This window comes from Taudactylus pleione, unplaced genomic scaffold (genome assembly GCF_031769625.1).
Source record: "Taudactylus pleione unplaced genomic scaffold, aTauple2 ptg002751l, whole genome shotgun sequence".
NCBI lineage: Eukaryota > Metazoa > Chordata > Amphibia > Anura > Myobatrachidae > Taudactylus > Taudactylus pleione.
The window spans coordinates 1157962-1184366 of NW_028287126.1; the positions used below are offsets into that span (position 1 = coordinate 1157962).

At 46.4% G+C, this 26405-nt stretch overlaps 1 protein-coding gene across 3 annotated transcripts in view; it reads right to left on the bottom strand.

Moving 5' to 3' along the window:
* Window positions 1–26405, bottom strand: part of IFFO2 (intermediate filament family orphan 2) — a 63004-nt gene that overhangs the window by 20740 nt on the left and 15859 nt on the right. For all 3 annotated transcript variants that reach the window (XM_088466270.1, XM_088466269.1, XM_088466268.1), the window contains exons 2-3: window positions 1478–1538; window positions 814–909 (exon numbers count right to left, since the gene is read on the bottom strand). In XM_088466270.1, the coding sequence (XP_088322396.1) occupies window positions 814–909; window positions 1478–1538 (157 nt within the window). The remainder of the gene's footprint in view (window positions 1–813; window positions 910–1477; window positions 1539–26405) is intronic.

The following is a 26405-nucleotide window of genomic DNA, read 5'->3' on the forward strand; positions in this document are numbered from 1 at the left end:
TGCATAGGGGGTAACACTAATGGGGGCACTATATAAGGGTCTTACTACTGGGGGCACAAGGGACACTGCACAGGGGGGACCACTACTAGGGGCACTGCATAGGGGGATCACTACTGGGGGCACTACTGGAGGCCTGCATAAGGGGATCCTCTCCTGGGGCACAGGGGAGCACTACGACGGGGCTGTTATTAATCTTTATTTTTACTTTACATTAATCCCATATGGACCCGCCTCCTCCCTGGAACTCTTGAGGGGGGGGGGGGGGGGCTGGGCCGTAGCACGCATGTTCTTCGGGCACCCTGGCTACACGCTACCCCTCTGCCAGGGCCGCCTGCATGCATTTGCCCCCCAGGCTAAAAGTTGCCAGCCAGCCCCCGATTAGAACTGATGGTTCTCCGGACACTGGTCAGAATAAAATCCATGGAAAGCCAGTGATCTCAAACAACCAATCTCCTTTGCATTGTCCCCTGCTTGCCCCCTGCATTCCAGCTGGACATGCACAGAACACATCATGCATGTACAGGCCGTTAGTCATACACACAACACACAAGAGTTACTTTCCCTTGCGAACTTAGGTCAGAACACACTTAAATCCAAGACACAAGCCTAACCAGCCCTGGAAAACAGATCATTCATGGGTCACATCGCTGATGGAGAAGCAGGGTGAGTGGTCACCTACAGGTCCTGCTAAGGGTGGCTTCCGATGCAGCAATACATAACAGTGCTTAGGATATAACATGTAGAAGCAGTGTGGGCTGTACATTCCGCAGTGATTGTGCTGGGAGAAGCTGGTCAGTCACGGAGGGTACTTACGTCACTCATCAGACCCTTGAAGACCACCAGTTCAGATTTCAACCTCTCAATCTTCTCATTGAGTTCATCGTGGACGTTGTAAGCTTCCTGCGCCTCCTGATAAAAGACAGGTGTCAGGAAACCGGTATGCGCCTGGCCGGTGGCTATAGGTCTGGATTCAGAGTTGTACGCTAATGCAGACGCTGCGGCAGTGCGAAAATAGGCAAATGTCGCAGCCAGCAGGAGATGTATGGAGACACCAGCGGCTTTGCAGATCCAAACATCTGCGTAAAATGTTGCAGCATCTGCTTACAAAGACGCAGACCATGCCATTATCACATTCCTATGTTAGTCTACGGTGCTGCAGAATGGCCGTGGGAACTGAGACGCCGGATCCATATTCCTTGCGTATGGGCTCACAGTCGCTGGACGAGACCTTCCACAAAAACGGTCACAACACGCCTATGTTCCTTGCCACCACTCCTCTACTAACCCCAAATGCTCCTACACTGTCAATCGCACAGTGAATATTCGGTGTGGGCGGATCCGGCAATGTACCTTGTTGCATGCGCAGTACGGCTCAGGCACAGATCATCGCTCAACTGTGAAAACATCTGCATAGCCTACATCTCTGAATCAGGCCCCCAAAACCCCCCTCTCCTCTGCAAACATTGCCCCAGCTCACCTCTTGAAGAGTCTCCACCATGGACTCCAGATGTGTCCTCTTTGCAAGCTCTTCCTCCCACCTGTAAGAGACAGGCCCTGGTTTTAGCCACAAGTCACATTGCAGAAGGCATACAGTGCAAATAGAACACGTCAAAACCGCGCACAGAAGGCCTAAAGAGCCAGTACAATGTACAGTCGTACCTGGATAAGTGGGATCTCAAGGGACGGCACGTTTTAGTCTCACTTAGGCCCCCATGTATTAATAAAAATATTTGCAATGCGATCACGACATGCCAGTAACCCCCATGATCGCATTGCAACATGCAATCATTTCGTCCGGACGCATCATCCGGGACGTGAAGGGACACAGGCTCTGAAAGGATCCCGTCCCCGCGATATCTCCGGAGAGCTGCCGGCCAGGGCTGCTGCACATGCACAGTCCCGCTGGCTGGCAGCCATTGCCGGGGGGAGGGTTCCTCCAGAACCCGCCGCCGGCTGATTATGCGGTGGTAGCCCATAGGCTACAGCGGCTAACACCATCTTCAGATGGCGTTAGCCAATATCTGGCATGCGTCACATTAGTAAATCTGGCAGCATCGCATCCCCCATAGAAAGCTATGGGGGATGCAGCTGCCAGGGGTAATGGAGGGATCACACAAGGTATCGGAGATATCTGCTGGGGTCTCTACTTAATACATCCGGGGGATACTTAATATATGAGGTAGCACCCAGGTGTTTTCAGGGATTTTACCTCAAATATTCAATGATAAATGGGCCCCTTAAAGGGGTCTCTCACTTATCCAGGTTCAAGACCTGTTGGTCTCACGTATAGAAGTTCTCACCCCTGTAAGTCCAGGTACAGACAGAGACTTGTCAGACCATGTACTAATCCCAGTTACAGAGGCTATAAAAGGTTGTTGCCTCATTTATACCCATTTTCCACCATAATCCCGAGTCTGACCCAGGATTTGAAACAAGGTTTCAAGCCGGGTCAGACTCAGGATTTATCCCATTTCCACTACGGCGCCAACCCAGGAATACCCTGGATTGGCGCCGTTCACACCGCACACTGGTGCAGTGCCAGCGCTTGGAAACGATGTCATCACCAAGCGACGGAAACTCCAGATCTCCCCTGAATGCCAGCCTGGAGACCAGGGTAGGGGGGTCTTTTCCAGGGGAGTGACATTCGGAAGCTGCCTGACTGCTGTCACTGGGGAGGGAGAGGGGACAGCCTCCCCATATAAAGCGGGTATGGGGTCAAAACCTTAACGGTCCGGACCATATCTGGAGGCTGCAATTTCTCACTCCCCGATGATCGCTGTCATAGACAGCTTCCGAATGCCACCCAATCAGCATGCTGGAAACGGGTGCCGGGTCATATCACCCGGGTTACCCGTTTACACTGAGCGTGACCTGGGTTTAACCCGTGTAAAAACTCTACTCGAGACACAAGAAGAAATGCCCCGGGATTTTTTCCTAGGACCCTTTTCCACGGAGCTGCGACCCGTGTTGACATGGTAATAACCCGGATTTTTGCGGCACTGGAAAAGGGGTTTTATAGAGGATAATAAACTGCAGTAACCTCACGTAAAGAGGTCCTATCAGCAATTGTCTCAGTTATAGAGGTGATTATTCTCAATAATCGAGAAAAATCCAGCTCAGTTAAAGAGGTTTGACAGACTCACTAACCGAGGTTTTATGGTGCAAAACTGCCGGGACCTCACAATTAGTCCCAGTAATAGAGGTTTCCCACGTATCCAGGGACCACTGTAAGAGTCACTAATGCGGATGGAATGTATAAAACAACATTTATACAGCAGTGAGTGAACAGCCTATAATTGCTCGGTATAAACAAAACTGGTTGCAACAAAGTTCCTAGAACATTGGGAATATTGCTGAAGGGGAGTAGATGCATTGAAAATAATGGCACTGTGGGTTAGAGTTCCTCATTCTTAGCATGTCCCAATAGTTAATGGATGAATGGCATATAAAGTAAGTGTATAACAGATCCAGTTTAGGGTAAATAAATATAGCACTAATTCAGAGTAATTAGTTGGTGTCCATTTTAGCATTGAAGCACAGTAAAATATATATATATATATATATATATATATATATATACATACACACACACACACACACACACACACACACACACACTTTGACTCAGCCAATTTTAAAAATAAATAAAATATGTGATCTAGCAGTATAGAGGAGGCACCAATATCCTCAGTTTGACTATACGAGGCTATTTACTAAGCTCCCCTCATTTTTATAGATAATAACAGGCAGGTCTCCCAGTGTGCTGCTGCAAACTGGTTATTTCAAAACAGGCCTAAGGACATATCTGAAGTCAGAGCTGATCTATAGCTTGACGTCAATAAGTACTTCAGCCTAAAGCTGGAAGGTGTCTATTTCAGCTCACAGAGCCACCCCATCGATCCTCCAGGTCAGATACACAGCAGGCCAGTACCCGGGTAACAGTAAGTCAGCACGTGAAAGGGTTCATATATGTTTAGTGCATGTGAATTAAGCCCACGACCTTACACATTACATATGTCCTTACACAAGACAGAGTGGCTAAAATCACGGTCAGGGCGGATCTCAGGAGGGTGAGAACGTACAAGTAAATCTTGCACTCCGCACAGAATTCTGCCCCAGCTTCTGTTTCACAGAACAGCCTAAATTTAGCCAAGTCTTTCACTCCAGCACGCGAAAACGATGGCGAGATCGTCTGCCTCAGCTCTTGGAGAGATTCCAAAATCCTCAGAGAAGAAATTTGTGTCTTCATACTGCGGCATCTGAATTATGTCTATATTAGCTGCACCCCAGGCCCTTGTGAGCAAATGGTTTTAGCAGATCAGAGATTGGTGCAGCTTGGCTACAATATAGTCACACAGGGAGCAGAGATGACCAGGACGGGATGATCAGTCATCCAGATGTTTAACTAAACCTGTCCTTTCAGGAGTAGCTAACCAATCACATTCTGACCGATCGACCAGTGGTAGTAACCCCTAAGAGACATGTGTTTTGCAGCAAATGAAAACACAAATTAAAAGGCGAGAATAAACGAGCAAAGTATAAATAAAATATACAAAAGGGAGTTTCGCCTATTGCGGTTAGTTTACAAGCAAAAAGGAAAATTGAAAATATATTTTAAATCCCTAAACTACAGCGTCAGCCATCTTCCCATTAATATGACTAAAGAACATCTAAATCTGACGCTCATTTGCATAAGACGTCATTGGCCTCAGACAGATGAAAATGTATTAATGAAAATGTAGGAAAATAAATGACTGTACCATAATCCTTTCATAGAAGAGTGTGATTTATTAGCCCAGGTTTAATACCTAAATGGGGACACACGTCTTTGCAATGACAATATGGTGAATCCGATATTACGTGGCGATTTCTCTCCCCCCCCCTGGAACCACGAGTATTGGGGCAGATTGTAACCCGCTGAGAACATTTCAGGTAGAGGAAGCTGTAAGCATTTTCACTTTCTAGCAACCGGAATTAAAGTGGACCCGTCACCTACACTCAGTGCCGTACCAGGACACGTCTGGGGTCACACCAGGCACCCCGTTTAGCCCGAGCTGGACCAGTGCAGCCTCCTTGAGCTTGCCTCCCTCAGAACGGCCCTGCTTTCACGCAGTAGAGGCAGCCATTTTGTGGAGCGAGCTAATATCTATAAGACTGCTATCAATCATACTCTATGCAGAGGTCACATCACTGAGGGACATTGTGTGAGACGGCTGATGAAAATGGAACTTATGAATTCACTGAAAGCAGCCTCAACATATAATATGAGGCCACTGGTTCATAGGAAATTGACAGGTTGAATTCTGCAACAGCTGCCTATGTACAGGTGACTACGCTGTACAGGGGATGAGGAGAGCCTCCACCTGCCACTAACTCCTCAGATCATACCGTTTGCCTGCAGGGAGTGACAGACATACAATATGTCAGATAGCTGCCTGCTCTTGTAAACGATGATAAACACCTTAACTATCTGATGTCTAACATTCCGTTGCGCTCGCGACTAACCCCCAGCAAGATGCACCTTACTCACATATTACACAAAGTATTGGAATGTATGAAATTTGGACAAACCCCAAGAACTGGGTTCATGCTTTACTCCCTATAAGTTAACCCTTTCATTGCAACAGTCAGTCAAGTGCTGAGGTATGTATGCAACCTGAGGCTCTCCAGCTGCTGTGGAACTACAAGTGCCACACAAAGGATGGCAGGACATGCTGGCTCTTGTGGTTCATTTTACACTTATGGCATGCTGGAAACTGTAAGAAAGCATGTGATCAGTTTCATCTGGGTTAAGGACCATTAGAGTCAGGTGCTCTTACGCATTGAGTGACAGGCGTCATTATCAATCCTTTATTCATATACCACTATAGACGGCAGCTTGCGTAACACAATCTTCATGTATAGACACTAGGAACGTCTTGGAACAAAAGCCCAGGAGCTTACGCTACAGAACAACGAGCAGGTCTGCTCCTGGGGGCATTGGAGCTGGAGGAAGGCCTTCATGCCCTCTCATTAGTCTGGTGACGCCATGAGAGAGAGTTATGCAGAGGAGACGGCCTGTATATGGGCTGCGTGACTGAAAACGCTCCTTACAGTGCTGCCCTGGGATATTTACCAGGCAGCTGCTGCTTCCCTTGACAATCTAAATACCATCTAGGCCACATTCCCACTGTAGATTACCCAGTATCCCCGGCTACAGAGGAATTCATTTTAAGCAAGGGGAGTCAAAAAAAAAAAAAAAAAGACTCATCAGGCAAATAAAGTAACCTGACCCCTTTCATAAGAACTATCTAAATCTAATGATCAGCCTGCTTTGCGATGCACCGTGTAGGGAGACTGCCAATCCGTCGGCAGACGAATCGTGCAGTCAGCGCCAGCAATCGTGCGGTCCCCGCAGACCACACGATATGCCGACTCACCCCTCCTCCATGTGAAAGGGATCGTAAATCGCATTGCAGATCAGATGAACATGCAGGAAGACCTAGGGATGCGATTTACGATCCAGCAGGAGCGCGCAGCATGATATCAGGTACGATATCGTGCCCATACACGGCACAATATAGCACCTATATCGTGCCAATCCGTCGGTTCGGCACGTATATCGTGCAGTGTATGGGGGCCTTTAGAGTGGGGTTATCAGTAAATTATGTGGCATACAGTAATAAAAAGGGCATATATACACAAAGACAACAAAAAATACATTATGTTCACTATATAGCATTACAATATCAAAAATATGGCTACTGCTCTAATCATTTACTCAGATGTGGCGGCCATTTTGTGGGCTGAAACAACATTCATGGGAATGCAGCCAATCAATGCTGGAGGAACTGGTGACATCACTGGGGGATGCAGTTTGTAGTGAGCAGGAAATTGGTTCAGCCCACAAAATGGCTGACCGCACGCGCAGATGACAGATATAGTAAGTGGGCGGGGAAATGTATAGAATTCAATGCAGATAACGTGTCTGCATGTGAGACAGGAGCCACAGAGATCTGTATCACACCTAAACGTGCAAATTGTTACTTAAAATCCCCAGCTGCCATGAAAACCACTTCCAGGTGATTATGTGGTAAAATCATCATCTACGTATATATATCCTTTTCATCACTACAAAGCCCTTAAATGGTTTACAAAACCAAACCTGCAGGCAAAATGCTGGAAATAAGAGATTAAACATCTATCCATTGCTTGGAAACCACGGACATGACAGACCCAAACTGATGAAAATCATGTATAATAATTGCACCGAGTGTCAACAAAGCATTAAATAAGTAAATAAAATATAACGTCTCGCCCTAATGATGCCTTTCTATAGAATCTAAGTCTCCACTTACAGCATAATTCAGGTTGTATAGGTGTGAGACAATGCTGGAAGAAATCCATGAAAGGGAGAGGAAGAAAAAGGCTTTTCTCACTCCTCAACCGTCTGTCTACAGCGAGCGCTGGGGAGATTTACGGGGATTTGTGTCTGACAAGATGTCGGTCGCACCCAAGGCTCCACGCCCCAGTGATGTAAGAACGGAGGTGCCGTGTAGAGAATCCCATCCTCTGCCAGGACAGAATTCAGTGTCTCCTGACAGCACAGCCCATGTTAATACGCGCCCATGGCGTTTTCCCTCAGGCGCTAATCTCATTTCCTTAGCTACAAAGAGAACCGTAATATAGCCCGTCACTCATGTGAGATTACACGGTAGTACCCGTCATTTATAAGGTCAGGTAATTTTCCTAAATAAAAAAAAAGCAGATTGGGGGCTGATGCAGCATTATACCTGTTGGCTTGGCATATATATCACGCATTTTCACACTACGCTTGCTCAGAAAGCGAACAGATGCAAATGCAGACTGGAACGCGTTATGCAAGCAACAAGTTAATGACTGAAGAGGCAGAACAAGGGAGGTGAGGCGTGTTCTAACAAAAGTAAGGTGTGTTCACGCAAATACGCCTGTTAGGTTGTGCATCTATTGCGTCTGCTACACTGAGGAAGACTTGTCATAACGTAGGCGCATATGGTGCCTTGGGAGATGCGGAAATAAGCATTTTTTGCGCAGCGTTTATTAAAGTGAACTAGCACCTGGCTCTGCATCTGGCCACAGTGTATACATATATGGATGACGCTGCAGGAAGGGATCCAGAGCAAGAAGGGTGAGGCGATGACACACCCTCTGCCTGGGCACAATTTGTACCCAAATGTGACTCCTCTGATGAATTGATCGATTAGCCAGCAATCCAAACCTGACAAATGTACAGGGATTAGGCCCGAGCCGACAGTGCTGGAGCGAATACACCCAAGATGGCGACTGAGCAGAATGGTAACCAATCCTTATGGCAAACACCTGACCTGATGCACCAAAAATAAAAAGCAACGACTGCACGCTCTGTAAGAGACTCTCGGGAGGCCGCGTTGCCATGGTTTAGAAATAAACTGGTACATTTTGTTCAAGCTATGCAGAAACCACTTCCTCTGTGCACCCTCTTCAAACCTGCTAATCAGTGCGACACCTCGCTAGCAACCAGTCACTTCCTCCCAGAACTCAGCAAAGCCCAAGGAAAACACTTCATATTAACATTCTCAGTTACTCTAACAGAGCAGCAGCGGCATCGCTGGAAACATGTCCGTTCCACTATAAGAGCGACTTCATGTATTCACCACACACATCACTATTTCACCCCCCAGCTTCCCCAGTTACGTGGTCAGCTGTTCTCCACCCGCACGCCATCTAAAGAAACTCCCAGAGACAGCTGGAGGATCTGCACCCGAGCATCTCTACACAGTCACTAATATACATAAGGAAAACGACTTGTGTGCAACAGGCTTTAGGCCTAGTCCCTAGTGACCACTACATACTAGGAAATAGTCTACCTGCTAACCCCTTCATCCCAGTACATACAGGGCCGTAAAAATTAGTATCCCTACTCAGATTGCTCTGGAATGAGCCATATGGCTTGTAGTTGTGAAATATTTGGACAACAGGTACTTCAGAGGATGTGCTGGCCATTTATTGAAAAAAAATATATTAGTTACAAATTTTGTTACCAAGTGGCGATAAAAATCACTCAAAGAGCACTTTGAGTTCATTGTGTCCTCCATTGTGGTCAACAACAGTTTCCATTTGAACAGCATTCCCTATAGCAAAACTTACTAGGTCAGGTGGAGTAGCCAGCACATGGCATCTAAAGTGGTCTGAGAGATCTTGCAGGGTACTGTAGAATTTCCTTCCCAATACACCTGGTTCTTCAAAAAAAGACACCAAAAGTCTCATTGGGTGAGGTCTGGTGATCGTAGTGGCCAAGATGTCTAAGTAGCAGCTGATGACTCGTTCCTTGGTAAAGTGTCGCTATGTAATTGTGGTGCTTTTCATGCGATTACCACCTTATAACAAAATTTGGAACTAAAGTTTTTCAGTACATAGCCAGCGCATCCCCTTCAGCACCTGTTGTCCAAATGTCACTTTACTCCGAGCCTTAGAACTCACAAAAGAGAGCTCGGAGTTGGGATACTTTTAATGATAACATTACTGCATATGATTTACTCAGGTTACCCCATCACTCAGACAGAGACCCTATATGAGTCAGGCTTCGCTGTAGCAAAACTGGGCAGAAATCGACATGCACGGGACACATTTTCTGCACACATTAATCAGATTAGTCACTACATTACATGTCACTGCCTGGTTCTGCATTCCCTACACTTTCCATGACATATGGGGGCGATGCATAGTTTCTGTATGAGGATAGGGGCTTATTGCATCAGCTTATCCAAGTCACACTAGGTCCCTTCAGCTCTGGTACCAGCTTGGCTGACACTGTTAGATTTATAGGGTAAATTGCCTGGCAACAGTCTGATCTGTATGTAACCCTACAGTCTAAGTAAGTTACTGGGGAGGGGGACAGTTCACTAAAACATGATGGGAGAAAGGGCTATTGTTCATGTGCGAGATTTTTTGTTATGAAAAGCAGGAAAAAGATGCTGTTCGGGAACTACAAATACCAGCAAGCCTTGTTGGGGAACCACAAGTCTCAACATTCCCTGCCTACCTCACCGTGCTAGCTAAGGGCTGGCATACAGATTGCTTCATCATACGCCATTCTTTCAACAGAGTTTCCTGCTCTGAGATTATTACAAGACACAATAATGACTCAGTGGAATTACCAAGAGTCAAGCAGCTGGATTTGTATCAGCAAAGAGATATCTGAAATAGAAATAGAAAGTATCCAGACAGCCAAGATGACAAAGTTATCCAACAAGACTAGGAACCCAACACCGCGTCCTAGAGAAAACGCATCCCCAGCCGCCATAACAGCCGAAATAGTGACTTTTCTATACAGTCTATAGCAGGATTATCAGTTTTATCATCTCCTGTACGCCTCCGGCTAATAGCACTGACATGAATGTCCTGGTTTGTATAAGCATGGCGATGTGCGGAAACACCATCACCACCTCTCCCGGAGGGGACGGAACTACCGTAGTTTACTTCTGAAAATAAGCACAATTATCTCAATACAACCATTTGGCTATATTGTTTCATCGCTATCCTGTGAGATTGTACAATTATCCACAATATCCGTGCGCTGATGTCACCTGTGGAGAATGACGCCATACAGATGGGTATACATGCATCTAGCCTCCTGGCGCATCAAACAGTCCTTCTAGATGCGCAATGCCATGGCTCTGTAGCTCTGAGCGTTTTTTTGTGCGTATTTTTACCTTCAAATGTGTCTTATTCGTACAACGATGCGAATAGACAGTGTCAGCGGCTGTAACACTAACGTAGGGTTTGCAATCATGCAGATACACCCGAGGTCACACACAGAACATAGGCATGCTGCACATTATTTTACTCACCAAAAGCTGCTTGTGCTATTAGCATCGCTGTGCGAATAAGACGCATTTGAAGGTAAAATGACGCACGAAAATACGATCAGAGCTACCGAGTCACACTGAGCTTCCGCGTTGTGTGGCGCGACCATTAGCGAAAGGAGGACAGATGTAGGTGGGACACATCTGTACACACAAAGTAATTGCAAATTCGTCCAGTAATCTTTAATGTTTAACTAATTCCGTCTCTTCAAGGTCGATTTGTGCTGTAGCAAAGCCATAGTTAGACAGATTTCAAACACATCTATCCATATTTATCAAAATGTAGCCTGCTTACCGGCAACCGGTGCCTCGTGCCTCAGTGTTTCTCCAGTTACCAGTAATTTGATAGAACACATTCCTATAAATATGGGTCCAGCTCACACAACGGCCACTTTGAATGCAGGTCACACATTAATACTCCTAAGAACCTGATGGTGGCGCTGTCATCAGGCTTCACTACAATGTGGTGCTGGCAGTGTAATGAAGGTGAAGCAACACCGGCTTATAGCCTATGCCAGGCCTATTCAACTGGTGGCCCGCCGGCCTAGGCAACTGGTGGCCCGCCGGCCTAGGCAACTGGTGGCCCGCCGGCCTAGGCAACTGGTGGCCCGAAGGCCTAATCTGGCCTGCAACACTATTAAAAATGGCCCATGACAATTAACACTGGCCCACGAGGGCTTCCATAACAACTTTTTGTTTAGCTCTGGCGCGAGTTGCGGTTTTGTTTGATTTTTTATTACGTATGTGCGAGTAAGGTGACGCCATGACGTCTCATCCAAAGTGGGGTGACCAGGCCGGGGAATAGACGTGGGGAGAGGAGCAGCTATGCAAGTAACAGAAAGTAGGAGGCGTACAAAACAAACCAGGTATATAAGAGGGTAGAGGGCACTAAAATCAAAACTAAATAAAAGCGGGAGGCACGCAATCAATAAAGGAATATAAAATGGAGGGAAACTTTCAAATATATTTTATCCTTTATTTTCCTCAGTACCCTTATTTTCAAGTCAAACTCGAATGTCCGGCCTGCCAAAATAATAATTGAATATCCCCCTGGCCTATGGGTTCAGAACCTCAAATCAGGAGCCAGATTATATTACAGCAATAATGGGAAAAGGCAGATTACACAGGAAGACCCGGAGCTACTATCATCACAGACAAACTGCGCGCAAGTTTCAGGAACGTGTCAAAGCAAAAAAGAGCTAAATCGTGGCAGAACTTTGCACAACTCCGATCTCACGGCAGAACTTGCCGAATCGTAGAGGCGAGAGCTTCCGTATCTGTACAACCTGCTTCACCACAAACAATGTGAGGGCGCCATTCCAACGCAGAAAGGTGTAGGATGCGGTGAATAATCCACAGAAGCGGTTTGAAAGTGTTGCTAATTTCTAGCTCAAACTATAGACGTAATATGATATCGCTGCAGCCAGCGCCAGAACAGGAGACATGAACGCAGTCCCCCCCATGTGCTATGTACAACAAGGTTAAGAGTAGGAGATTTATTCATAAAGGAGACAAAAGAATTTCTCCTAAATAAAATAACCTGTTTCACCGCTCAGGATGCGATTTCTACCTGTCAGAGAACCAGGGCTTCAGTCACGCACCTGCAGCCCCTCCGACAAGATATCACATGAACTCTACAGGAGATTTAATAATGAATGGGGAGAGCTCAGATATTCCCCGGCTGTTACACAGAATTCTCATTTATTGGCGGTGTAAGAAAGGGGTAAGTGACAGACGGGATAAAGACATACAAACAGCTCCGCTCCCCAGTCTGCAGGGAGCCTATATTCCTAGAAATGAAGGTAAAGATGATCGACGCGTCTTATACAAAACAAGCGCAGCCGATTCAGCCAATTATAAAAACCTAGAGGAGAAATACCTGAAATAACCAACATAACACATGGAAACAATTGTATTAAACATATATTCACTAGTAGCGGGACCTGTATCCAACCAAGTTCACTCTGGCCTTCAGTACATAGGAGGGGATTGTCTGGCCTGCGCCAAACAGAGCGTAGAAGGTTTGACTTTATAGAATGTGTAAACCTGCTGAGAACCAGGTGTTTCCTAAGAATATCTATCGTTCCAGTATATCTGAGACCAGTTGGAACTTACAATATGTATTCCTTTATGTGAAGATACAGATTTACCCCTGAAGAAGTCACCAAGGAGACGAAACGCGTAGGGTAACTGTTTTTGATCCTAATTCGGTGACTACATCACTACGAATACATGCTTTAAACCTTAGGGTGAATCGTTCATGTTCAAACATGGAACCCTGTAAACCTAATCAGCACAGTCTAAAATTGTATTGGTACTGTACAGAATGTTTTTATCGTAAGAAATTATATTATGTTTTTATACATTTGTCAACAGCTTTTTGCCCACAAAAACTAAATTTTTATATGTGAATGTTTTATTCTTCAATAGTAGTATTTTGAAGTGTTTATCTAGTACAACCTTTTCTTATCCAGTATAAACTGCAAAGTTACTTAAGTGCTCTCTAACAGACCTTTTTCTATCTCTATTATCCAGTCCCACTAACAGGGGACTCTGAGTAGCTGCCAAGTTTAGTTCTCTGTATAGGCGCAGGGATAAGGGTGGTTTGTATAACCAAATTATATAATTTACACATACACACAGTACCAGTCAAAAGTTTGGACACCTTCTCATTCAATGGTTTTTTGTTTATTGAAATTATTTTCAACATAGTAGATTAATACTGAAGACATCAAAACTATGAAAACACATGAAACAAAAAAAAAAAAAAGTGTTTAAAATATAAAACTTATTTTGATTTGTTTGATTCCTCAAAGTAGCCTCTTGCTTGGATGACAGCTTTGCAAACTCTCGGCATTCTCTCAGTCAGCACCATGAGGTATCTCCTGGAATGGTTTTCCAACCGTCTTGAAGGACTTCCCAGAGGTGCTGAGCGCTTGTTGGCTGCTTTTCCTTCACTCTGCGTCCAACTCATCCCAAACCAGCTCAATTGGGTTTAGGTCGGGTTATTGTGGAGGCCAGGTCATCTGACGCAGCACTCCATCACTTTCCTTCTTGGTCAAGTAGCCCTTGCATAGCCTGGAGGTGTGTTTGGGGTCATTGTCTTGTTGAAAAACAAATTATGGTCCCAGTAAGCGCAAACCAGATGGGATGGCATGGTGCTGCGGAATGCTGTGGTAGCCATGCTGGTTAAGTGTGCCTTGAATTTTGAATAAATCACCAACAGTGTCACCAGCAAAGCAACCCCACACCATCACAACTCCTCCATGCTTCACAGTGGGAACCACACATGCAGAAACATCCACTCACCTTCTCTGCGTCTCACAAAGACACGGCGGTTGGAACCAAAAATCTAAAATTTGGACTCATCAGACCAAAAGTACAGATTTCCACTGGTCTAATGTCCATTCCTTGTGTTTCTTGGCCCAAACAATTCTCTTCTTGTTCATCCTCAGTAGTGGCCTGATTCACGCCGTCTCCTCTGAACAGTTGATGTTGAGATGTCTGCTACTTGAACTCTGAAGACTATGTGGTCTCTAATCTGAGGTGAGGCTGGTAACTCTACTGAACTTATCCTCTGCAGCCGAGGTAACTCTTGGTCTTCCTTAACTGGGGCGGTCCATGAGAGCCAGTTTCATCATAGTGTGATTGTTTTTGCAACTGCACTTGAGGATACATTCAAAGTTCTTGAATTTTTCCGTATCGACTGACCTTCATGTCTTAAAGTAATGATGGACTATCGTTTCTCTTTACCGAGTTGAGTACTGTTTTAATCCATATTATGGCACCAACTACTCACATAGTGGTGTCCACTGTTTCCCTACCTCTGCACAACTTAAGGCCCCCATACATTAGCAATCTGAAAACCACAATTGAACAATTTGAAGATTTATTGCCCGATTTTAGGATTTCCCAATCTAGCAATCTGCACCCATACATTACAGATCTTTTTCATCGATTTGTAGATTGGCAAATCTGTTTGCTGCAATCAATCATGAAAGGCACCATCATTTTACTAGTAACGGTCTGCAAATATGCTGATCATGTCCATACACTAGCAATCTACAGCCCCAATCCATCTGTGAAATCCAACATGTTGGACAATCTGATTTACCAATTCCAATCACATTTTGGTTGCAATCTGCAAAGCCCATACAGTGCAGATTCTTATACGCAATCGATTGCAAATTGCAGAATTGCCACAATCGATGGCTGATGTATGGGGGCCTTTAACTGATGGTGTCAAACACATTAAGGCAGCAAGTAATTCCACAGGTTGACTTTTGACAAGGCAGACCTGTTACTTCAAAACCATTCCAGGAGACTACCTCATGAAGCTGACTGAGAGACTGCCAAAAGTGTGCAAAGCTGTCAAAGCAAAAGGGGTCTATTTACTAAGCAGTGTTAGGAGACAGAGTGAAAAGTGATAAGGTACCAGCCAATCAGCTCCTAACTGTCATTTTTCAAACACAGCCTGTGAGATGGCAGTTAGGAGCTGATTGGCTGGCACCTTATCACTTTCTTATCACTTTTCACTCTGTCTCCTAACACTGCTTAGTAACTAGACCCCATAATTCCATATGTGTTCTTTCAGTTTCTTCAGTATTAATCTACTATGTTGAAAATAATTTAAATAAACAAAAAGCATTGAATGAGAAGGTGTGTGTCCAAACACACACCTTGGAGATATTTTATATGTATACCAAAGTAGGGGCTAAATACAAATTAAAAAAAAAACAAACTGAATTTACAGTTCAGACCTAGAAAGCAGGTGACTACACAGACTCTCTGCAACGTGACCAAAGTCAATTAAATATCGGTTTAATTTCTTCCACAAAGGAAATAACTTCACGTGAATATTTCATGAGCACAGAAGATGTAGAAGTCACCTGACACATCTATCTATCTCTCGGGCTGAGCAGTGACCGCACCAGCAGCTGGGAGTGTAGCTGGGAGTGACACCATTACTTACAGGTGGAGCAGAGAGATCACAATCATTAAATCAGCTCAACTGCAAACAAAGAATCAACTGAGACACTGCAGGGTCTGTGCACTCCGACAGACAGGCCCGAGACACTGCAGGGTCTGTGCACTCCGACAGACAGGCCCGAGACACTGCAGGGTCTGTGCACTCCGACAGACAGGCCCGAGACACTGCAGGGTCTGTGCACTCCGACAGACAGGCCCGAGACACTGCAGGGTCTGTGCACTCCGACAGACAGGCCCGAGACACTGCAGGGTCTGTGCACTCCGACAGACAGGCCCGAGACACTGCAGGGTCTGTGCACTCCGACAGACAGGCCCGAGACACTGCAGGGTCTGTGCACTCCGACAGACAGGCCCGAGACACTGCAGGGTCTGTGCACTTTCTGCCTGAGCAGAAGATTTACGTGGTTCCATTTATAGAACTTCTCCCACTTTCCTGCTTATATGTGACGGACATAAGATACCTCAGGTGCAGGGCTCTCCCCAGAAATTCTTTCCAGCCGGGTGGCATCCAAAAGTAGCCGGGTGGGGGCCTTCGCAATTATGCGCGCGCCGGGAAAAGGGGTATCTCGACAGGTCTCAGGCTGCTCCCCCACTGGCTCTCAGTCAAAAGTGCTCATTATACAGTGCCCCTTGTAGTTTTCCCCTTTATGCAATGCCCCCTGTAGTTTAACTTTGCCCTTATGCATTGACCCATGGCTGTAGTGCCCCTATGTAGTGCCCACAGGTTTAATAGTGTCCCTTATGCAGTGCCCCCAGACTTAAATAGTGCCCCCAGACTGGTCCTGGCCCCAGCACTTACCTTTACTCACTGGCCGCTCACGCTCCCGCTGCCTGGATCTAACTAGATCCAGCAGGCGCACGGGGCAGGCTCCTCACGTCGTGGGTGACATCATGACATCACCCGCGCAGTGCATCACTGGGAACGCTGGCCTCTGAAGCCATCGGAGGCTTCTTTAGCCTACGGTCACTTCAGAGGCCAGCGTTCCACAGCGGAGAAAATTGCCGGGTGGCAGGCTGTTTCTGCCGGGCGATGCGCCAGCAGAAAACAGCCTGGGGAGAACACTGCAGGTGTGTAAAGAAAGGTCCCTGGTCAGTGTATCAGGCTGTGGCATGTACCTGGTATCTTTACATCTGTTGTATATGGGTGGCTGTATCAGGGAGATGAAACATTCCATGTATTACAGAGGAGCTGAATCTCACACACTGTCACATGCTGCGGAATGTTACATTATGTGCACTATACCAGCCACGGCCAGAGCCTCTCTATCCAATGATCAGATAGGACAGGAGTTCTCAAACTCGGTCCTCAGGTGCATTCATTACTCATTGACATTTTAGAAGATCCACAGGTGGAGATAATTATTTCACTTGTTATCCTGTGAGGAGTTCTGGAAAACATGCACTGTTTGGGGTCCTGAGGAGCGAGCTTGAGAACCTGTGGGATAGGAGAGCCTGCCCGCACGGTACAATGGTTGGTAACAGTCCTAACTGGCCACACCAGCAAATGGCCCAAACTGGACAACTGTGCATTTGGTAATTGGCAGCTGAATAACTCCTGGGGTCCCAAGGACAGGACAGTGCAGTCTGAAGACCTCACACAAGGGTCATTAGCCAACATCATCCCCGATAACGAGGGTATGAAGAGATTATTAGGGTCAAATCTGGTTATCGGAGGTCATATATGGCAAGATTGGGCCAATTGCAAGATAATGCTGATATCGCATGATGGTTGGCCTCCTCCCCTTCACACCCCCTCCTCTATAACCAACCAGGCCACCCCAGGAATTGCCATTATTGTATTGTAGTAGGGGGCTCAGGCTGGCATCAAATGGTAGCCTCTGACTGTAATGGCCCCCATATAACTGATATGTATTTGGCCAATTCTCCGATCACCAGACGTCGGGGCATCTGTGAAATTATGGATTTCCCTGATTTACCGATCCCGTCCAAAATATGATCGGGATCAGCAACGATTCCCCGATGCATCGATGAATACAGATTCCCTGACAGCATTTTTGACCAGCGGATGGGTGGTTTTGGTCCGATCGGTGAAATGGCCGCCTGATGTATGGAGCCCTTTAAAGACGCTCAGAAGTTCAGGATCTCGCTTTGTATCAACACAGTACAATAGGTTCCGTCAGATATCCCATTTTAATCTAGAGCAGCGTTTTTCAACCACTGTGCCGCAAGCGGTTGTCAAGTGTGCCGCAAAGTCAGAGTTGACTTTACTCGAACTGCTGACCCGGGCAGTGTTGGGCTCGCCTGGGAGGCTGAGGCGCGCCCGGGCATGACCTAGGTCAGAGTGCATGCCCACCTGCACACTGCTCCCAGCTCCGCACTGTGTGCTCAGTTACTGAGTGTGACTGAGAAACCCCAGTCGATGAGGGACAGGACAGGGATGACAGTTAGCCTTATCTTTTTTCTGTGGGGGCCAATGCAATTTTTTTTTTCCTGTGAGGGACAATGTGTGTGTTTTCTTTCTGTGGGGACCATTTTGTTTTTAAACAATGGTCTGTGGGTCCTAATGTGTGTTTTTGTTCTGTGGGGGGCAATGTCTGTTCTTTTTCCTGTGTAGTGCCAATTTGTGAGTGTTTTTTCCCACTGGGGGCAATGTGTGTGTTTTTTCCCCGTGGGGGACTGATGGTGTCTCTTCGCAATTTTAAAATCTTGTTCGGTGTGCCGCAGGTTGAAAAAGGTTGAAAATCACTGATCTAGAGAGTACAAACTCGCAAGAGCTTACAGTCTAGAAGCATGACAGATCACTCACCCGTGCCACGTTACTCTAGGCATCCATTAGTTCCCTCGTAAAATGAGATTATCCAGGGGTAAGTTGGCCAGGCCCTCCAGGGTGAGAATCCACCTCCATCATACATTCTTATGGATTCAAATCTTATATACGTTCATAACGTCCACTTTTACTATGTCATCACCAGAATGTCAACAATTATGATATCGACATCTGACATGTCAACATGTAAAAAATGTCGACATATGAGACGTCAACAGTGAAAATGTCAACATTAGATTTAAGGATTAGGCATACCTGAAAACTGGGGTTGCTGATTATTTTATCACTGTCAGCCTAATATACCGAACCCTAAAAAATTAAAAAGCCAAATACTAAAGAATTATAACCATTTTATTAAACAAAAAGTGGACGCCTTTCACGTCTTTTTAGCACAAGTGGAATAAATACATTTGCAGCAAAACACCAACTAGTGTTAATGTGTAGTGGAGAGAAACTTACAGTAAATGGAGACCACGTTCTCCTGAGCTTGACAAACTGACCAGTAAGGGGGTTTAGTTGCTAAAGTGCGGGTTTTTAGAAGTGAAGATGTTGCCCATAGCAACCAGACTCTAGCTATTATCTTCTAGAAGGTGATCGATAAATGTTAAGTAGAATCCGATTGGTTGCTATGGACAACATCTCCACTTCTAAAAACCCGCACTTTAGTAAATATACACCATAGTCTTTGGCCTCATAACATCTTTCTGCTCAGAAGCAGGATGCACTCCCTGCCATGCTCAGTACCTTTATACAGAGTCCTGGCATTCACACACTGACCACAACACTGTCATGGGGGGTCTGGGGAAGGGTCCTGAATATGGGAGACGCAAGAAGCTAATCCTCCAACCATCTCCTCTGCAATAACCTCAGGATAATCTGCAACACTCACCACTATAGACCATGCGCTGCGCCGATGACCACTACACTACACCGCAGCTTATACACAGGAACAGCGTCGCTCCTAACACTGGGCGTAGAGGGGGCTTTTCAAATTTAGGGAAAAAAAAAAATTAAAATGTTTTTGGTTCATACAACTTGTACTAGAAGCGTTATATGTCTGCCCATCACCACAGTGCGTTTGATAACGCGTTTTGTCTTTGGAAATAACACCGCTCGGCTCATTGGATTCATCATATCCAGGGAACAGAAACAAAACACTGAAGAGATCATAAAAAGGTTTTAGATAAACAACTTATAAAAAAGTTCAAAAAATAAAGATCAGTATGTTTAGTTGAAATACCAGAATATACAAACTAACGACGAATAAAAAGCAGACGCGGTTTTTTAAAAGCCACAACACATTGTAATTTTATAGGCTAGACCAGAGGTTCCCAAACGCCGCCATTACAGTCCAGGTTTTAAGGATATCCATACTTGGACGGTGGTTAAAATCAAATTGACTGATGTACTAAGTCAGTCACCTGTGCTCAAGCATGAATATCCTTAAAATGTGGACTGTAATGGCAGAGTTTGGGAACCCCCGGACTAGACATAACTTGCTCAGTCAGCGCGCTTTAAAAAATAAAATGTAATAATTATCTTCCTCTGTATATATCCTGAGAAAAACCCTATGCTGAGGAATAAAGAAATGCAGACAAATAGGTGTGTATATCCTAAATAAAAAATATAACAGTGTAAAATTGTATCATCCTCTACCAAAAACATTTTTTTTTATATGTAAATAGTGCACCTGATGCTGTAAAAGATGGTCCTGGCTATTGGATTTACTAATCAACTGGCTCCTGGATTATTATTATTTTGTCCAGGCTGCCCCGAGTTATTCTCCTGCCCCAAGTTACGCTGCTGCCAGTCCTGCCCTAAGTTATGCAGCTGCCGCTCCTGCCCTAAGTTACGCTCCTGCTTTAAGTTATTTGGCTTTTACACAGACAAAAAAAAAATGAAGAAAATCAGGTCCTCACACCAGGCTTTTGTGTTGCAGTTTGGAATGTAAAAGATGTGTGACCTTGTATCCAGTCCTCACCACACCCAATAAATACATGTATCTGTACACAACACCTGGATACATGTCACCGGCCACCCTGTGTGCCGTTAGGGCCGTGTCACGCATGCACTTTGTTTAATGTTAAAATCTGAATACAAACAAAAAAGCTGAAAGGTCACTGAATCGGGTGTAATTCTCCTGGGGGTCAGATCTCTGCCTGACACGGTCTGGGAATCCCTACAACAATGAGGGACGCACCGTAACGAGGGACGCACCGTAACGAGGGACGCACCGTAACGAGGGACGCACCGTAACGAGGGACGCACCGTAACGAGGGACGCACCGTAACGAGGGACGCACCGTAACGAGGGACGCACCGTAACGAGGGACGCACCGTAACGAGGGACGCACCGTAACGAGGGACGCACCGTAACGAGGGACGCACCGTAACGAGGGACGCACCGTAACGAGGGACGCACCGTAACGAGGGACGCACCGTAACGAGGGACGCACCGTAACGAGGGACGCACCGTAACGAGGGACGCACCGTAACGAGGGACGCACACATTCCACAGGACAAAGATCGGCAACAACAGGGAAAACCAAACACCCAAAAGTGAGAATCTGCCGTCCCCAGCCCTGGTGCAATGTGCACGGAGAATTAGAGCGCAGCGAGCAAGACGCTATCCCGTCACATTCCGGTGACGCCACAGTGACTGAACCGTACATGGGCGCATAATCACCTGCATTATTGTAATACACAGAGAATCTAAAATATCTGTTATCTATTGTGCTGTGATGAAGATTTGTTGCAGAAATACTTTTTAATAAGCTGCGTTCACCATTATATTGTACTATTATATAAATAGCAAAAAATGTGCATAAAAGCCAACTAGAAATCAGCCTTTGGGCCAAATCGGTCAGAGCCAATATATAGTTGTTACTGTGGATTACAGCAAAGTGAAGCTCTTTGCACCATGTTATTAGGTAAATAAGGTGGTTTCTCTATTTACCTCTCTAACAGTACTGACCGGTTCCTCCTCTAACACTGCCTGTCCCAGGAGTCGAGCTGCAGGCCCCCTCGCTCTCCCCCACCCACCCTCTAGGGCACCGGGCCGCTGCTGGAAGACATCCTGACCTGACTGCTAATTCCTGAGCAGCAAATTCAGCTGACACAGGAAAACACAAGCGGTGTCACTCCGCAATGCCGCAGCAGCCTGCTGTAATACACAACGGGCATCGCGTGCCAGCTTCTCAGTACAGTGTCAGGAGTCTGGAGGAAAGAAGCACAGGACAATCATTTATTCATTATCACACAGCGCCCGTCAGCCCCGAGTATACAGTACAATCTGATATCAGCACAGTCACTGCTAATTGCAATTAGTGCTGATAGATATTACCAGTAATGCCTATTTAGTGTTTTGGGCGGAGGGAGGGATGAGAGACATCACAGATGAATGGGTTGGGGGCCCGGAGGGTTCCCGCTCCATCGCCCTGTAAGGGGGGTACAAAGTACTGTTGACATATGGAACATTGTCTGGTATTTCAGTGCCCATGATCTGTGGTTCATTCCCCTCTGGTAGTATCAGAGCAGGGTAGCAGAGACACGGACAAGTTTTATATCGTATATTTACCACAGCTGCGGCCACCAAGACACGATGACCCATGTGAGATTCCTAGGCTCCGTATACTGTACCTCAGAGTCATGTGCCTCATGCCTCAACTGATGTGGATGCACATTTCCATCTGTGAGGACATGCACCGACATACTGAAATGGGATAACAACCTGCACTGCAGCACAACACAAGTGAAACCCTCACATACACATGCATGCACTAGATCTGCATCCTAAGCGCAGAGTGTTACTGTCAGTGTGTACGCGGCCTACTGCCGTCCAGGGTGTCAGAATTCAAACTGCTTTAGTGATTCACCTTTATTAGGTGCAAAACAGTTGCAGCATTAGGTTTCATCTTCAAGTGGGAACTAGAGACATCACTGAGGCACGAGGTACTAGATCCAGCGATACACGGAATATTGGTGACTCCAATGTGGGCACTAAGTGCACAAGTTTAATTTCCAAATCCTCTGTGGAGCCCCCTGACCTTCCTATACAACCCAAGGTGGGGGATATCCTCCCCATCACTGGGTATTCAGCAAATAACTAATCGTATGAACAACGAGGTGACCTCATCCCATTCTGTGAATGAGAGGATTGTGTCAGGCCTACAATAATTCATACTTCCTGCTGCCCCCTCCCAGGATCTCATTCATACAGCGGAGAGGCTGGGGGAGGTGATGGCGTGGAGGCAGAGTGTTTTATCTCACACACTGAGGCTGATAATGTTAGACTGTATCCATATCCTTTATTAAGCCCCAATATATTCCGCTGAGCTGCACGACCCGATTGTACATAACAGACCCTTCCCACGATGGAGTGCAAAATCAAATTTCAGTAAAATACAAATGCACACAAACGCCGTGGCCCATTACATGTCTATAGGTCATGGGAGTAAACCAGTAGAAACATGGTGGGAATAAAGGCCTCAGCGTTGCAAGGTGACATTGCAAAAGACTGGTGCCACCAGTGCGCTCAATGATGGGCACGTGCTCTTTTTATATTTTAGTCTATATATTCTTTTATACTAAGCAGTAGAACACAATTCTGCGGCCCTGACAAGCTGTGCACTGAAGCCGAGGCTTCTGGGAAACACATCAGCAGGGCGTATTACAATGAAGGTCAGAAACTCTTTCCAAAACTTGCTTATTGTGCCAGGTCCCTGAAGCCTGCAAGGCCGGCTCGCTGCTCACACAGACAGGAGCCACCAGCAGCAGCCGGTGAGATCACCCAGGAAGCCACGGACGCAACGCATACAGAAGCAGCTGCCACTCTGCATCTGTGCCCCCTCTGCAGGGCCCTGGCAGACTCACTGCCCGCTTCCTGGACCCCAGCCAAATGAGCCAATTAGGAAATAACCCAGCAGACAAAACAAGATGGTTATTTAAACCCCAAGCTGCAATCACTTCATGGACCTTTAACCACATCTAGAGCGAGGACGCTGAGCCCGCACAAATGCTCATTAAAAGCTAATTAAAATTAATGAAAACTATGAACTGCAGATATTGAAGTCACATCAAGAGTCCTATAAGTGCTCTAACAATAGCCAACAGCCTACAACCTCGTGTGTTGGGCCTATTATAGCAGATGGGCCTGGCTGGCAAAACACATCCCTGATCCAGCACTGCAATTCCTTGCTTAATAGAAAACAGTTTATCTTCCTTATTTTACTAAACCAACAAATAATTCTTCAGAGAGGAGCATATTTTAAGGTGTAGGAGGAGCAGTCCCAATTTCTGCTCATACTGCGGTTACCTGTAACTTAGGCAGAACCACGCTGTAACCCATCTAATCCCAGTTTTTAAATTTGGAATGTTGAGAGGTATGGGCCGGTACCTCTGGTGATAGAGCAGCATCTCAGACCACTGGAGACGGAGGGGTGCAGGACCCAGTGTCACAACTCATGCACCCCAAGTAATTACACCCATCTCATTCACTGCAATAACTCCAGTGCAATGTGTCCAGGAATCATTCATTCTATAAATGGTGCACTTTTTTTTTTTTAAATAAAAAACATGAAATGTCTACATATAATAAAGGAATTATAAAAATGACAGGTGCAGACCTTATATATGAACGAGTTTATTTACATTGGCTGTTTCAAGCCCTTTATCCAGTGAAATTGTTGTTAATTGTACCTGGTCAGTGACATCTCGGAATATCAGGATACAGCATTTAATGAGCTGCCATAACCCAGCAGTGCAGCAGCTGACGGATTTGGATGGAACCATCACAGAGGTGACCCCCGGGGAACAGAGCACTGGCTGCCGATGCGCAGTCACACTGAGCCCCCTACTCTGTACACAGCCCCTGACCGTGGTATAGAAGAGACTGATTCCATCATCCTTCCACAGTCCTCTAATGCATCTGCTGCCAACCTCCCACATCACCTCATCCTGCTATCCGCTTTCTAAAGGTGGGAGCACAGACCTGCACCGACAGCACCCAGACATTACCACAATGGCCACCAAATGCGTGATCCACAAGCTAAAACGCCTCAGTACCCACGTAGGTAACATCCCAACATTCCTCAGACTGACAGGAGGGGAATACAGTAACCCTTCCCCTGCCAGAGAGCCCTCATCACACAGTATACACCTCAACCTGTAACATTCATGCCTCAGACTGACAGGAGGGGAATACAGTAACCCTTCCCCTGCCAGAGAGCCCTCATCTATTCCTCATCACACAGTATACACCTCAGCCTGGAACATCCATGCTCAGAATAAACCCTGTGTGTTACCATTCCTCCCTCACAGCGGTCGGTCGGCTCCCAAGTCCTCGTCTCCAATTTCACTGCTGACTATTTTAAGAGTTTGTTTTGACAATTATCGGTGAAATTCATGAGTTACACCAGAGCAGGGCAAAATCAATCAGATATACGCAGTAACTATAGAAGACCAGGAAGAATGAACATTGCGTCCTGTCTAGGTAAATATTCCTCCGAATGTGGAGACACACAGCCTGACCGACATCTGCAGGCTATATACACAAGTGCGATCTCAGAGTACAGTGTATAATCCAGAGCATCGGCACAATACATGAGCTGCATCTTTTGCCTACATACAGAGTGGCTTCCATTTCATGGCCTGAATTAATAAACATGCAGTCTATCAGTTATCTATGAAACACAGATTGCACCCCTCAAGGCCTCTAGTTCCTATGCATGGAGGACCCCAGTGCAGTCACTAGGCCCACCCCCCCGGCCCGGGAGGACCTTGATGCCGTCACTAGGCCCACCCAGCCCAGGAGGACCTTGGTGCTTTCACTAGGCCCACTCCCCCGGCGGACCTCGGTGCCGTCACTAGGCCCACCCCCCCCCGGCCCGGGAGGACCCCGGTGCCGTCACTAGGCCCACCCCGCCGGCCCAGGAGGACCTCGGTGCTGTCACTAGGTCCACCCCCCGGCCCGGGAGGACCTCGGTGCCGTCACTAGGCCCACTCCCCCCCCCTGGCCTGGGAGGACCTCGGTGCCGTCACTAGGCCCACCCCCCCGGGGAGTAAAATGAATACAATGATGCTTGTGCGGTCAATGCTACGGATCTTTTATTTTATCAAAAAAGACCTTCTATATCTTCTGTTCTAAATCCACCACCCAACTTCTGCTGGCAACACGAAAGCGGCTGCGGGAAACTAAGTGGCTGAGACCACAATTTCTAATAACGTTACTAGCGGGTTCTCTGTACTATTTCCACCTGTCCGTTTCCTGCAGACAGGAAGTGAGCATCAGCCCAGGAAGCAGCTAGGAGCGTAATTCTGAATGACATTTCTAATGCTCATATGAAGAGACTCAGCCAGAAGCGAGCAGACAGAATCACTATCGGACGGGATTACTGGTAATCTGGAATCACAGAGAGCGCACAGACTGCTGGGAACATGGAGCGCGCATCCCCAATAAGGTTACCAATCTAAGTTATAGACAGAAGAACGCTCATCCAGGAAAATAAGATGGAGGGGATGTGGAAGCAGTCAGATCAGGTCCTGCAATCAGATTGCAATAGACTGACACACACACAGGCTGCAAACAGTCTTCAGCTTGTGTGGAAAAAATAAAGGATTTCTCTCTAACAAATATCGGGATCAATGTTTCAATTCCAGCAATTGGCAGGAGGACCCTGCTCCCAGCTCTGTGCAGCCAGTTTGTACAGTGCTGCAGGAAACCTCTGGTCTCTGTACAGAAAGTCTGCACTAATCTGATTTCATGGCACA